The following is a 15,990-nucleotide window of genomic DNA, read 5'->3' on the forward strand; positions in this document are numbered from 1 at the left end:
AATAAGGAAACCATACAATGAGTTGGTATATATATTCAATAGTTGTATTGTAAAATAAGGTTAAACAATGAAGAAATAATTTATTTCATTGGGCGAAATATTAAAATATATATACAATGGTGAGCAACGTAACATCCGCAAAAAGCATGCATACAAATGACTTCAAAAGCCATATATGTGTAAGGTATTTGGGGCCGTCAAATATCACCTACCCTCTACAATAGATGAAGAGATCGAAGGTGTTGTTCATGTCTCGGATCTAGTTTTGGTGGGGTATAATGGCCATGTTGATCCACCACTATGTACACCTGTAACATTTAAGAGAAAGAATTGAAATAAAAATAATATTATTTAAATGGACTATGATACATCTTTTGAAAAAATTTACATTCGTATTAAACCTTGGTAAGATCCTGTTTCATGAGGATTTGATAGTGCTTGTGCCAACTCTTATGTACAACTGTGATAGCAAGAAACAAACCATATGCAATACCACAGAAAACAAAGACATATATGGTAACAATGATGACAATTGTAGCAGGAAAGCAATTCCACATCAACATGGCCAGGAAACAGTTTTGGCAGCCGGCTATACGTTGGTCCAAATTAGCAAGGGAAATGCAAGTTTTTAAGAAACAATAACATCCCAAGACAAGAAGGAAGACCAGTGCTCCTGTTTCATTTATATCATCAGACTAAACAGTTATATAGAAAATTAAAGCTGCTAATACCAACCTTTCAACAAGAGAATTGAGACTTCTACTCTACCATAAAAGATAGTCAAATAGTAGAGGTTTAGTCTCACTTAAGTATTTTCACATATTTTGATAAGGAAAGTTAGGGATATGATGAAAAATATATATGCTTACCCATGCTGTAGTAGAAGGAAATAGAGGATTGTGAAGACAAGAAGCTCAAATACTTATCAACAGCCTTGTGAATCATTCCCTCGTGATCCACAATGTATATATACCCACCAAGCACTACAATTAGCTGGGGAGAAATAAGAATTCATAAGAATCATATATATATATATATATATAGGTACATCTACTGAGCTAGCTAGTATAGGATGAAACATGAAAGGTAGAGTTTATGAAGCTAGGAAAATGTAGAAAGAAACGTTATTATACTTACTGCTTGAGAAATCAGGAAATGAACAAAAAAATCCTTGACCACAAAGAGCTTGTGCTTTACCCTTGTGACAATGTCATATTTCACCTCTTTCACTTGTAATCGAAATGCTGCTTTACAAGTGGAGCAGTGGGTGAAAGCAAAACCTTCCTGCAATACAATTATATATATAATCGTTTAAACTGAATTGCAACAATATGTATGTGTAGGAATAAGAAGTATATTGCTGGCTCACTCCGACAGATCTCCACCGGTCTAAGCATTCCCTGTGGATGAACTCTTGGGAGCCTTTACAGCGGCAAGGAGCTATGAGTTCGTCGCCTTCTCTGCAGTGAGTGTCAAGGCAGATACGGCAAAAAAGCGACGAAGCTGACTCCAAATCCCGCTCACTGCCGTAGATAGAGCGGGAACGGCGGGTGGTGTTGGAGCTGCTGCTGCTGCTTGGGATTTGCGCCACCTGATTTTCTGCCATTTCTTACAAAGAAGCCGGCCGGGAAAAGGGAAGAAAATTTTGGAGAGGATATGTGTTGGTGGATGGATTTCTCGCAATGCAGAAGCTGAGGAGGGTGAGAGTGTTGGGTTTTAATTTGAAGAGGGATCGGAGTTAATTAGCCAAACTGCAGACACGTAGCTTAGGTAGTAGAAGGTGTTTGGCGTGGGGGTGACGTTGTTGCTGTTTGTCTCTTTCACTCTCAGGTTAAATTTAGAATGGAGAAATGTGTTTAGAGTTGAATTGGCTTCCTTAGCTTCATGCATGCGTAATGCGTTAAAGCAAGCAGGAAAGCAATTTCACCGCCAGCTTTGAGTAGCGGTGGTGGAAGCCGTGGGCGGGTGGGTTGTTAAGGAAGAGATCAGATAAGAATTGAAGTTCATAGTTTTGTATATCTAATATCTAATTCTAGGAAAAGGTTGTGGTATACTTGATCGGCAAAATAGCCTCTTCAAGTCTTAAAACTTCAAACTCTTTGGTTTTTTTTTTTTTTGGTAAAATAGTTACCTTATTCGTTAATTTTGGCTTATGTGACCATTATTAGTTTGACTTGATTAAAAATCAATATAAGTATTATTTGGTTAATCATCTTTTTGTAACTCCAAAATGCTAATTAAAATTCAAAAAGTCAGTTATCTTTTTGAGAAAAAAAAAAATTTATACCAAATCGCTATCAGTTAATAGCTCATTTACCAAACACATTTCTACAACTCGTTAATGTTATCAACTAGTCATATCCTCTAACCCGATCAGCTAATTGCTATCAGCTAACAGCCATTTATCACACAGGGCTTTTGAGTTTGTATAACTTAATGCCTGTATTATTGAATTAATTCCATTTGTGTCCTAGATTTATAGGTGCCGTCCATGCCACTTGTAGTCTTTCTTGATCAGAACTCAACACTCTCTCTCCTCCACATCACAAAAAAGTCGAACAAAAACTAAATAAAAACTCATTTTTAAAGTTGCTCTTTGAAGAAGACAATAATAATAATAATAATAATAATAATAATAATAATAATAATAATAAAAAAGGAGCTTTCAACAAAAACAACTACTACATACTATTTCATCATAATAGTCAAATATATAGAAAAAAAAAAATTGTTAAGTAAATTAAATATGATAAAATGATTATAAAAAATCTAAACAATACTATTAAAACTAAGAATGCAGGCGTCGCCGGGGTTGCTATCTAGTCTAGTTTATAGCTAGTATCGCCATGCTAGCTCGCTGTTATTATTTCATTAAATTGAACATCTAAAATTAATTTTGGAAAAGATACAAGTTAGCCTTCTTAATGAGCATTTTCCTAAGGAATAAGGTTCAAATTGGCCACTGAAGGTAACATGAAAATGTAATTAACTGAACGAAAAAAAAAATGCAATTAGGCCACTAAATACATAAAAAAACGTGCAATTAGGCCACTGAACACTCCAAATGTATGGAATTTTACCGGATAGCAGGTTACCTACTTACGTGGCAGCTGAGTTGACTTTTTAATAATTTTTAATAAATTTTAAAGTAAATTTAATAATAAATTTTATTTTTTTAATAAATTTTAAATTTTATTTGCTTACCATCGTTTTTTTTTTTTAATTTTTTTAAAAAAATTATTATTACAATTTATTAAAATTTATTTTAAAATGCCAACTCAGCTGCCACGTAAGTAGGTAACCTGCTAAAATTGATGGTAACATGCTATCAGGTAAAATTGCATACATTTGGAGTGTTCAGTGGCCTAATTGCATTTTTTTTTTCGTTCAGTGATCTAATTGCATTTTCAGGTTATGTTCAGTGGCTAATTTGAACCTTATTCCTTTTCCTAATTAATATGTGTCTAAGATTGAGATTGTTTGCCTTTGAATACCAAGCTCGCATTAAAAGGCATCATCATAAGTGGTGGGTGATGTTGATTAGTTTTTGTTTCTTTTACATAATCTTTCAATTTATTACACATTAAGATGTTATGTTTTCAAAGGAAAACAATTCATTGGTATAATCCAGTTCTATTTATTTCCCTTGCGCACAGACATTTGACATTGTCACTATAATTTACATCATTCCAAATGCTCGGTGAGCTAGGGTGCGAGAAGCCCTTGGGGTTGGAACCTTTTGGGATTCAATCTTTTGGGAGAAGAATAAATAAGGAAACCATATGATGAGTTGGTATTCAATAGTATGTTGTATTGTTGGAGGATAAAATAGCATAGGGCTATTTTTGTCAATCCTCCTAATCCTCTTCTGTTTTAACCACTTCATATATAGCCTGTCTTCTCTGTAATACACATTTTTATCAGAATACAATCAATCTTCTTCTTCATCTTCAATCTGCTCCATCTCTGCTTCTCTGATGTAGTCCATATTCCGACATGGTATCAGAGCCACCACGGTGGTTCACCTACGCCGCCGCCGGCATCGAAGCGTCCAATCGAAGATGCCTTCCGACGAATCCTGATGTTCAATCTCCCACCATTCATGTAATCACTCTTACGTCATCTGCCGTTGTCACCGTCACCGGAAAATCGAGTCAAAGCACGGCTCATCCGGTGATGTCGATTGTTACATCCCTAATTCCGCAGAGGAAGCCAATCAATCTGATTACGAAGAGTAGTCGATCAATTCCGCAGAGGAATCTAGAAGATAAGGAGAATCCGATTGCTCGAACCTCCCCAGCCGCAGAGGAAGGAGTTCGTAGCTCACACTGGTTGAAGCAGATCGAGCAGTTCTCCGATTCAGCCACAGATGTAGTCGATCCGCAGCGGAAGGAAGGAGTTCGTCTGGCGATTCCGAGTCGATCTCCAGTTCAGGTGATAGCCATAGCCGTTCCACAGTGGAAACTGTTCACGCAAAGAAACTATAATCCAGAAGATCTGGAAAACTCACACCGAATCTCAAGTCTACAGAGTGAGATTCTCAATCTGAAACAGAGGGAACAGTATTCGGACTCAGCCACAGTGGTTGTGTTCGTCGATCTGCAAAAGCTAAACGAAAGAATTGCAAAATTATCGGGAGGTGTTGCTGCCATTCAGGATTGTCCGACTCATGAACTATATGAGTCGAATTCAATCCCCGAGCGAGAATTGTACTGCTTTTCCGATTTCCATTTTGCAGTTACTGCCGCACTGCCACTGCTAGTGGTAGTAGTACGTGACTGCGAGCGCAACTACCCGAGAATGTCGTCGAGTTCGAGTTCCAGTTCAAGTTCAAAGCCGCCGCGGCCGGCTAGTTCGAGATCAAATCCGCGGACGCCGGTTAGTTCGAGTTCAAAGCCGCCGCCGAAGCTCCCTAAAGAGGAGATCATAGTCGGCGGCATAGCGAAGACTTGCTGGGTGAAGTTCAGGCAGGAGGCGATATTCGCGCTCTACACTCCCTTCATCATCTGTGTGGCGTCGGGGACTCTCGAGGTCGAGACGTTGAGACAGTACATCGCACAGGACGTTCATTTCCTCAAGCCATTTGATAAAGCGTTTGAGTTAGCAGAAACATACGCAGTCGATGATGATGATAGGAGTGAGGTTAATAAGTTGAGGAAGATTACAAAAAAAGAAGCTCAACTTGCATGATTATTTTGTCCAGGAATGGGAGTCTGATGTGGATGCTACTCCGAATCCAGCAACTTCTAAGTGCACAGATTTCTTGTTGGCTACAGCGTGGGGAAAGATTGATGGGATCAAACCTCTTGCTAGAGCATTCACTCCTTAAGAGAAAACCAAGTTGGCCGCTTATATCCTAGGCGCTATCACATCTTGCATAAGTCTTAATGCGTACCTTGGTAAGGAGGTGCGGGGAGTTTTATGCGAACATCATCAAAGTAATCATCCCTACAAGAAGTGGATTGAGAATTACTCCTCAGACAGTTTCCAGGATTTTTGTTTGCAATCAGAGGAGTTGCTGGACAACTTAAGTGTGGTTTTGACTGGGGAAGAGCTTGGCATCATTGAAAGACTTTATTGTCAAGGAATTAAACATGAGTCAGAGTTTTTGTTAGCTCAGCCAGTTATTGAGAAAGCTGTTGTACCCCTCTGAGGAGAGCATAACCGAGTGATGATATTTTCGGGTTTTGATTTGACATGCAGTTTTGTTGATTCATGTGCCATCTTGGCAGAACTTACAATAGCAACAGCTCCAAAATCTGATCAAATCCCAATAGAAAATCAATTTGCACGTATGACATTGTCTGATCTAAGAGACAATTGGGAAGTTATTGCCAATAAGTACACAGATGGCTATGAGCAGTGTATAGAGAAGTTGTTGTTAGCCACTGAAAAAGCGAAGAAGTTGAACAGAAGATGCTTGGTTGGTTTGGTTGGATAGTCAAGAAAAGAAAAGAATTACATCAAGTCTCTACTAGTTGCTGATTGTGAACCTTAGTTTTTGACCTGACTACTACAGACAAAGTTAACAAGTTTTTTTTTTCTAGCTCTTTTGTTTCTAAGCTGGGCATCTAGGATCTACACGCTCCAGCTTACGGGGGTGTTGGAGGATAAAATAGCATAGGGCTATTTTTGTCAATCCTCCTAATCCTCTTCTGTTTTAACCACTTCATATATAGCCTGTCTTCTCTGTAATACACATTTTTATCAGAATACAATCAATCTTCTTCTTCATCTTCAATCTGCTCCATCTCTGCTTCTTTGATGTAGTCCATATTCCGACATGTATTGCAAAATAAGGTTAAATTCATTTCACTATATCAAAAATTAAAATATACAATGGGGATAAAACTCCAAAAAGCATACAATGCAAATGAAATAAGCAAGGAATGTACAAGATATTTAAAGCCTTCAAATATCTTCATCGATCTACAAAAGATTAAGAGATCGAAGATGCTGCTCATGTCTGGGATCTAGTGTCGGCGGAGTGTAATGGCCATGCTGATCTACCACTGCGTACAACTACAACATTTAAGAGAACGAATTAAAACAAGAATAACGGGCTGTTTAAATGGACTTTGATATGTCTATTGAAAGAAAATTTATTATGGTGTCAAAGTTGAAGGATTAAACCTTGGTAAGATTTCGTTTGATAAGGATTTGATAATGCCTATGCCAACTCTTATGTACAACCGTGGTAGCAAGAAATAAACCATATGCAACACCACAGAACTCAAAGACATATATGATAAATATCAAGACAGTTGCAGCAGGTATCAAATTCCACATAAACATGGCCAGGAAACAGTTTTGGCCGCGGGCTATACGTCCGTCCAAATTAGCAAGCCAGAGGCAACTTGATATGAAACAAATACATCCCAAGACAATAAGGAAACCCAGTGCTCCTGTTTCATTTACATCATCAATAGATAGAAAAGCTGCTAACAAAGTAACACCGATGACCTTTCAACGAGAGAGAATCAGGACTCTAACTCTACCAGATAATCAAATAGCAGAAGTTTATTTTAGTCTCAACTTAAGGGCATTCCAATCAATGATTTTTTATGTGATTTTTGAGGAGAGCAAGCCTATGTACAAGAGAGAGGGAGATCAGAAGAGAGAATAAAATTGGATGCTGCATGAGTGTCTTTGATTTTTACAGGAAAAGTAGGGCCCACCAGAAAAGCAAGGAAGCTTCCTAGTGGGCGTGAGGCACACAGATGTGCCCAGCTGGGCATGTGCGCTCCACACGCCCGCTGGGCGCGTTAATCTGTTTATATATATTGATTTTGTTTTTTCTCTTCATTCTCATCTTGTCTTTCCTAATCACACCTGCAAAAACTCCTCAAAAACTACAACTATTAGTGATGCTCTAAGTAATTTTGCATCTTTTCATCAATAAAGTTAGAGGTGAAAATTATGCTTACCCATGCTGTAGTAGAAGGAAATAGAAGGTTGTGAAGACAAGAAGGTGAAATATTTGTCAACAAAATTTTGAATGAATCCCTTATAATCCATCATGTATGCATAGCCACCAAGCACGGCAATTAGCTGGGAAGAAAACAGGTGCAGGAATAAGAACTCATAAGAACAACAAAGAGTTGATGAAGCTAGGAAAATGTAGAAGGAAAAAACAAAAAACATTATATTATATATACTTACTATTTGTGCAATCACAAAGTGAAGAAAAAAGTCCCTGACCACAAAGAGCTTGTGCTTTATTCTTGTGACAATGTCAAACTTCACCTCTTTCACTTCTAATCGAAACGCTGCTTTGCATGTGGTGCAGTGGGTGAAAGCAAAACCTTCCTGCAATACAGTAATATATAAACAAGCATTAGATCAGAACTCTTGAATTACAAGAATTAATGTATATATGTAGGAATAGAAATTATTGCTCACTTTTACAGATCTCCAGTGATCTAAGCACTCTCTGTGAATGAACTCTTGCGTGCCCTTGCAGAGGCAAGGAGCTATGAGTTTGTCACCTGCAGGAAAGAGAAGCCTTAGGAAAGAGGAAAGGATAAGTAAGACAAGCAAGGAAAATGATTGATGATAGATGTACTCCCATGTAATATAATCCTCGTCATTTGTTATTGTTAGGATCAAGTGATTATTATCACTTAGGTCAAAAACTATAGCACGAGGATCAAGTGATTATTATTACTTAGGTCAAAAACTATAGCACGAAGGCACAACTTTATTTCCTTAGATTGCCATCACATTTTTGAGAATAGATGTTGGGTGCTGAATTTGATCCTTTATCAGTCTCAGGGTGCTAGACGTACCTTTACCGACCTCCACCCAACAGTTATTTTATTTAATAATCAATCAAAACATGCATGAGACCAGTAGATGTGATGTAGTATTACGGGACAAGAAAATGCTGCACATAGTAGACTACTTAAATCAAATCAATCACCTTGTCTGCAGTCAGTTTCGAGGCAGATTCTGCAACAAACTGATGAACCGGACTCCAAATCCGGCTCGACCGTTATGGACCGGGAACGCAGGTTGGTGTTGGAGCTGCTGGGTGGGATTTGCGCCAGCTGAACTTGAGCGGATGGAGAAGCCATTTCTTACAAAGAGGGGTAAAGGAAAGGAAATTTTAAGCTGATCGAGGACGCCTTGGTGGATGGATTTCTCGCAATGCAGATGCTGAGGATGATGAGAGTGTTGGGTTTTGAAGAGGGATTGGAGTTAGCCAAACAAACACGTAGTAGAAGGCATCCTCAGCTGTTTGGCGTGCATGGCGGGTGACGTTGCTCGCTCTTTGTTTCTTTCTCAGGATTAGAATGGAGAAATGTGTTTAGAGTTGAATTGGCTTCCTTCATGCGTTAAAGAAAGCCGTTTGGTGTTGCAGGTGGCAATCGCACCGCTAGCTTTCAGTAGCGGTGAGGGACGCCGTGGGCGGGTGGGCTAGCTGTTAAGAAAGAGATAAGGAACTCCATATTTATTTACATTAATTTTTGTATATCTATTCTAGGAAAAGGTTATGGTTTGATCGGCAAAATAGCCTCTTTGAAGTCTTAAAACTTTGGAAAGTCATTGATCGAGTTTGTATCGATCTTGACAAACTCAATGCCTTTATTCTTTATTTGAGGTGCATGGTATCAAGTATAAAGAATGTTGCCCACTTGGGCAACTCAACTGGTTACAGGGGTGAAGTTTGGGAAGAATGACCATGGATCGAGTCCCACCAGCGGCTGTGTGGGAGCAACTTCTCAGGGGGCTCTGCTCTTCGTGGGAAATAAGTGATGTGGTTCAGTTTAGTTACTATGATTTACATCTTCCCAGATACTCTGTCGGGCCTTTGGGGATTCAACCTTTTGGGAAGCAGTATAAAGAATGTTGATAAACATGGCATGGTAAAAGTTTATATCCAATTAATTAATGATGATAACATTATTACAAATAACACTTTTAACCTCGGTTTTTTTGACACATTTAACGTCGATTTTTTTTCCAACGCCAATCAAGTAGACGTAACAAGCAAAAGATACGACGTCGATTACAAAAACTTGACGTTGCATATATATATATATATATATATATATATATATATATATATATATATAGATACATACATACATACATATATATATATATATATATATATATATATATATATATATATATATATATATAGAGAGAGAGAGAGAGAGAGAGAGGGAGGAAGGTTCAAGTGCGGCGGTGTGGTTAATTGTAAGCCATTAGATTAGATAAATCCAACGAATCACATTCATCAAGGCTTTTATGATATTTTTGCGCGCGTTCTCACAGTACGCGAACTGCAGGGTTAAAGTCGTCATTGGGCACCAGAATATATCAAATCATAGTGTTGTGTGTTTTATGTTCGTTATTGATGCATTATTAACCTCACTGTGGTGTATTTGAGAATTCGTGTTGGTGCCTTCCCGAGCGGTCAGTGCGACCACACTAATAGTTATACGAATATACACCATCCATGTTAGAAAATGCACAACAAAAAAACATGCACAAATTAGATACGCATCACCAGATCGCACCACTAGGTACGACTAAAAGCATCACACAGTGTTCAGAATACACCATTGGGGTGGTGAGTTATATGGTGTATTTTTTGGGTGTGTTGTGTATTTTTTGGTGTATTTGTGCATTTCATTGTGGTGCTTTTTCCTAACACTATTGGTGTCTTTTGTTAACATTGTTGGTGTATACTGACAAGCGACCGATATAAATAACCACTACAATTACCATAACACCCCCCACTTACCAGGACGCGCTTAAATCTTTAAATCTTCAGAAATTGGCCGCTGCCGTTAGATTAAGCAGAATGGACGACGCTGATATGGCCGCACCGCCGAACCTAAAGCAACTGCCGCATATATATATATATATATATATATATACATATATATATATATATATATATATATATTTATTTATTTATTTATTTATTTATTTATTTATTTAAATTCAACATACGACGTCGGTTTTCATAAATTAATTTAACAATTTTTAATAAATTAACGACATCGATTTTTAAGAAAAACCGACGTCGTTTATGAAAAAAAATTTTAAAAATAACATACGACATTGGTTCTTCCAAAAAACTGATGTCATATGTTAATTTAATTTTAAAAAAAAAAATAATAAACGGTGTCAGATTTTCATAAAAACCTGACGTCGTTTATGTTTTTTATTTATTTTTTTAAATTTATTATACGTCGTCGGTTTGCTTAAAAGACCAATGTCGTTTATAGTTTTTTTAATTATTAAATTTATTTTATGATTTCCAATCAAAACCTGTACAATTTTATAATTTTACAATTCACAACAATATTCAGAATTGTGCAGCAATTTGAAATTCAAAATCTCACAATTGATCACGCTAATAAATTTATCAATTAATCAAATTAATAAATATCACAATTAATCTCAATAAGCAACTTAGACCATCAACTAAAGAAGTTAAATTAATAGTAATTCTACAATTGATAGTAATTAAGAGCATCCACATTAGTTGGGAAGAATTGGGGGATAATGTAAGAGTGATTAGGAAAGAGAATGTGGGAGGGGAGAGAAAAAACCAAAAAAAAAAAACAAAATTGAAATTTTTAAAATAAAAAAAAATGATGTGAACAGACGCGTCAGGCGCGCCTGACGCGTCTCCGGGCGCGTGCGCGGCTTTGAACTCTCATTCTGGGCGCAACGCGCCTAGCAGCGCTGATCCTTTTTTTTTTTTTTTTTTTTTTTCCTGCCATTATCTTGGCATTTGCAGGAGGATTATTTTTGGTATTATCCTTGCTCCCCATCTGTTGATGTGCATAATAGTGTACTAATATCTCCATATTATGCTTTGGTGTGGATGCTCTAATAATAATAATTTGAAACTTAACACATTTATCAATAAGCAACTTAGATCATGAATGTCTAACTTCATCAATATCTTGTTGATTGTAGGACAATCTTCCTTGTCTCTCAAAATTCTACAAAGTTGAAAAGAGATAAATAATAAATAAGATAGTATTTTCAAAAATTTGAAGGAGAAATATATTTTATTAAATTATTTGCCTTATTCATTCCTTCGTATAGTTGGTTGGAAACAATTTTCAACATGAATTTCATCACATAATATCCACATTCGGTAGTTCCTCTTTGTAAGGCATACTACATTTGAATTACAATACAATTACAATTTTATATATATATATATATATATAAAACAATAAGATATATGTAGCTTTACAAAAGTGTATGAAGTACTTACCAAACATGTAGTCCATTTTGGTGAACTTCTTTGTTTCCTTCCACTCAATATGCTTGTTGCATTGACACATGATGCCTATTAGTATAAGAAAATTATATGTAAGTGCTAGCTTGACATCACTATATCAATAATAACTACAGAGTATTAATTATTTATAAATTTACATGGGTTTCCATTATCTCTTTAATGTCATCACGTGATTGGAGACAATTGAATAAAACCAATAAATTTCATATATTTGAGGACAAATCGCCATCAGCATCTAATGCCCATTACGAATAAGTAATTTATTAATTAGTTTTAACTTTTAAGTGAATATAATATATAATAGAACTGTATTATATATAAGTAATTGTATTTAAAACCGACATTGTATATTAAAAAAATTAATTTTTTTTTGTATATACTAATATACGATGTCGATTTTCTAAGAAAATTGAAGTTATATATTTTTTTAAAAAATAAATTTTATTTGTTGTTTTGATGTCGGTATTCCAAAAAAACGACCTTATATGTTATTTCTGTAGTAGTGTCGTGGTTGAGTAATAAGACTTAGAGGTAGGGTTGTCAAAGTTAGCAGAAACACGTGGGCTGGCCCACACCCGCCCCGCGATGGGGCGGGTTGGGGCCACAAAAAAGATGACCCGCGAAAGAGCGTAAGAACATAAAACACTTAGCTTAAAGTCTTTAAACACATTAGATAAGCACATAAACAAGTTAGGCTAGCGTAAGAAACTCACAATCTCACCGCGTTCCTAACTGATGTACTTAAAGAACTTCTTAACTTTTGGAATCCTTACTCTTAAAACACTTAGCTTAAAGTCTTTCTTACCCTAAATCTCACCACTTAGGGTTTCTTTCCTTAACTTGATCATCTTAGTACTTCAACTTAGGATTCCTATAATCAATCTTAAGGCTTAGTCTTCCTATGTCCCGGCGGTTCGCACCACTCTAATACCAACTTGTAATACCTTACTTTTCTAAAACTAAATCCCAAAATACTTTAACTTTAACAAGATAGATAAGTAAGATTAAATAACTTAAATCCAACCAAAACCAACAAACGGGTATCACCGCCACAGTCACCACTCGCGATGACTGCACAGGTTACAAAATGATATCTATCTAGAGTCAAGCTCAACAAAAACAACATCAATACTTGGGGAACAAACCCCAGTGTCCAAGCACCAACAAAAGATCAGTCTAAAAGTAACTGTCATCAAACATCTAAGTAGAATCTAATCTAGAAACTACCACTTCAACTACGCATTAATCTAACTCGTGTGCTCTCAGACACTGGGCCTACCTGAAAGGGTTATAAAAACAAGTAGAAAATAAACGCGTTAGCAAATTAATGCTAAGTATAAAGCCATTCAACCATGTAAAGTACTATAGATATAGATTTGGAAAACATTTGGCAATCACACTTAATCTCAAGTACTTACAACACTTAAACAACAATCTCAATACATTCTCATAAACAACTCTATATGCTTGCAACTTATACATCATATAATTATGCTTTCTCAAGTACTCAACTTAAACACAAATCTCATTCTTTAAACAGATATCTCAAAACATAGCTCAACACACAAACTCATACTCCGGCTGATAGATAAATAGATACTTAAAACTCAACAAGCAAGCTCATGCAAGTCATACAACAGGAAATGTCATGATGCTATAAGTATATATATATATATATATATATATATATATATATATATATATATATATATATATATATATATATATATATATTCAACAGAAAGTAAGAAAACAAGTAAGAAAGAAGAGAAAAGTGACTAAACAGAAACCTCATCAGAAAAGTATTTCTTTTTACATAAGAGCGAGAGTATATATATATAAAAAGAAATACATTTTCTGATGAGGTTTCTGTTTAGTCACTTTTCGCTTCTTTCTTACTTGTTTTCTTACTTTCTGTTGAATCACTTGACTCGATTTTCTCTTCTTTCTTTCTTGCTTTCTTACTTTCTGTTGAGTCACTTGACTCGCTTTTCTCTTCTTTCTTACTTGCAATCTTTCCTCTTTCTCAATCTTTCTCATAAATCTCTTTACTCTTCTTTGTGCAAGGCAGGTACTCTGCCAGAGCAAAGCCCTGGAGATAAGCCTTGAATTAGTCCATAATTATGCTTCGTTTGTACTAATTTCTAAGTGAATGCTAGGTGATTGTGAAAGAAGGAAGTGTATTTCAGGTGTTTATGGCTCGAGGAAAGAAATTGTAGATTGGGGTATGCAAGAGCTTAAAATGAGGACAAATCAAGATGATATTAAGGCAAAGTGGTTCACAAATGGAAGAGCACAATGATAACAAAGAAAAACGGAGCATCGAAGCAAAGGAGAAGCCAAAATAAGTGACATTTCGGCTAGCTTTCGGATGGTCAGGCATCACGCTGCTAGTCACGTCGTGACCTGCAGCGTGACAATCTAACCATCTGAAAGTAGTCTGCATGTCACGGTGAAGGTCACGCCGTGACCTTCATCGTGACCTGCAGACTACTTTTCTGATCCCAGGAGTCACGCTGATGGTCACGCCGTGACATCCTGGGACCTGCAAGGCTTAGGCCTAGTCACAGTGGAGGTCACGCCGTGACCTCCATCATGACCAAGCATTCTGGAAGCGGTTTATTTGACGCGATTGCAATAGTGTAAATATGAATAGGCGTTATTTTTAAAGTATCTGGTAGTTTTCTAAGTCTTCTTTTTAGGTTTTCCCTCCACAAATCCATTCTAAAACATCTATTCATTGGTAATCGGTCAACTCTTGGAAGATTTAGTGAAGAATTATCACTTGTAACTACAACTTCTACTCCAATTTCATATTTACCTTTTACAAATTCAATCAAGTAAGATTTTATTTCTTATTCTCCTATTTTGTAAACTACTTGTGTACTTGAATTCATTGCATATTATTTCAATTGCTTTTAATTTTTCAATTCCACTATGAATAGTTAAATCCTTTAGGGATTTAGATTGAATGCCAACATGAATTGAATTGCCAAATCTAGGTTTTGCTATGCCTCTAGAATGAATGTGATTGTGAATTTGGAGAATTTTATGGACTTTTGTTTGGTTAGGGCCCTACTATGCAAGAGGATTTGGTGCTTCACCTATGAGAATAGAGATTCACCATAGCCAAACCTATCACATTTCTAACTTACTCTTGAGAAAGGGGAGTTGGAAGGAAATGAGCACACAAGATGTTTGATTAATTGCCTCACCGAGCCTTATTGCTATGAGAATGGGATTAGAACCTTGGTGAGAGTCCAATGTCCACGAGAGTGGCATTGGCATTGACTTAACTTCCTTGCATTCGTTGTTGAACATTGTTTAGCCTAGAATCTTAGAACACTAAGAAACACGCGTACATTGCTATTTGATCTAAGTCCTCTCTTTTATCCTTGTCTATTACTTAATCATTTATTTGTTTTATAATTGTCTCTATGCAAACAAATATTCCATTTTGGTTAGCTTTCAAACACTTAATGATCTTGTGTTTAACCCCTCTCTACTCAATTTCCTTATAGCCATTCCTAGAGGACGACACTCACTGAAATATCACCACTAAAACCAACTTTCAAATGGCGCCGTAAATGGCATAAGTTTTGAGTTATTGAGTCCATTTGGGTTAACATGAGAAACCATTCAAGTTAGAGAGTCTAACCAGCACCATTTACTTGTTATTTTTGCAATTTACTTTGTTATTGAAAATTTTGGATACTTGAATTGTTACTACTCTTACAAGCAACTAGCTCTAGCTAGTTGCAAAACACTCTCTTGTCTTTGTGATTGTAGGTTGATCTATGATGATGTTTTCTATGTCAAAATTCCTATGAGAGGATCAATATGAGGAAAGGAGGCTATGAACCACAAAAGAAATGCTATGAGGCTCAATCTTTCAATGGTTATATTTATGGAGATTATGAGGACTATGGCTCACCTTCCCCAAGAAGATATTGAACTTCACAAAAGAATCAACGCAGTGGTCCACCACCACTTTGGGCTCAATATAATGATCAAGAGATGGCTTATGATGATTATAACAAACCAAGGAAAGACCAATACCATTATGAAGAGACCAACTATGGATCCCAAAAAGATGATGAATATCAAAGTCCCCACTATAATGAGTACCCAAGGAGAGCCACACCACCTCAAAGAAGATATTCATATGATGACCCACCAGAGAGCTACCAAGAATCATATGATCATGATTA

At 36.4% G+C, this 15,990-nt stretch overlaps 2 protein-coding genes across 2 annotated transcripts; both read right to left on the reverse strand.

Annotated features, from left to right (window-relative positions):
* Nucleotides 1-395: 395 nt before the first annotated feature.
* On the reverse strand, nt 396-1,606 carry LOC109166628 (E3 ubiquitin-protein ligase MARCH1-like). Its single transcript, XM_019315521.1, has 3 exons — nt 1,370-1,606; nt 1,138-1,284; nt 396-695 (listed from the first exon to the last, which is right to left on the reverse strand). Exons 1-3 carry the CDS (start codon nt 1,604-1,606, stop codon nt 396-398), a joined length of 684 nt encoding a protein of 227 aa, XP_019171066.1.
* A 4,612-nt stretch (nt 1,607-6,218) lies between these two features.
* LOC109166629 lies at nt 6,219-8,576 on the reverse strand. Its single transcript, XM_019315522.1, has 7 exons — nt 8,423-8,576; nt 7,903-7,988; nt 7,663-7,809; nt 7,428-7,551; nt 6,694-6,905; nt 6,434-6,522; nt 6,219-6,315 (listed from the first exon to the last, which is right to left on the reverse strand). Exons 1-7 carry the CDS (start codon nt 8,574-8,576, stop codon nt 6,219-6,221), a joined length of 909 nt encoding a protein of 302 aa, XP_019171067.1.
* Between the last annotated feature and the right edge of the window lie 7,414 nt (nt 8,577-15,990).

This window comes from Ipomoea nil, unplaced genomic scaffold, assembly GCF_001879475.1.
Source record: "Ipomoea nil cultivar Tokyo-kokei standard unplaced genomic scaffold, Asagao_1.1 scaffold3104, whole genome shotgun sequence".
Classification (NCBI taxonomy): domain Eukaryota; kingdom Viridiplantae; phylum Streptophyta; class Magnoliopsida; order Solanales; family Convolvulaceae; genus Ipomoea; species Ipomoea nil.

Coding starts and splice junctions, on each gene's coding strand:
- LOC109166628 (XM_019315521.1), bottom strand. CDS start 1,606: ATGGCAGAAAATCAGGTGGCGCAAATCCCAAGCAGCAGCAGCAGCTCC. Junction 1,285..1,369: donor ACCGGTGGAGATCTGTCGGA/GTGAGCCAGCAA, acceptor ATTGTATTGCAG/GAAGGTTTTGCTTTCACCCA. Junction 696..1,137: donor ATTTCCTGATTTCTCAAGCA/GTAAGTATAATA, acceptor ATAACTGTTTAG/TCTGATGATATAAATGAAAC.
- LOC109166629 (XM_019315522.1), bottom strand. CDS start 8,576: ATGGCTTCTCCATCCGCTCAAGTTCAGCTGGCGCAAATCCCACCCAGC. Junction 7,810..7,902: donor ATCACTGGAGATCTGTAAAA/GTGAGCAATAAT, acceptor ACTGTATTGCAG/GAAGGTTTTGCTTTCACCCA. Junction 7,552..7,662: donor ACTTTGTGATTGCACAAATA/GTAAGTATATAT, acceptor TTTTCTTCCCAG/CTAATTGCCGTGCTTGGTGG.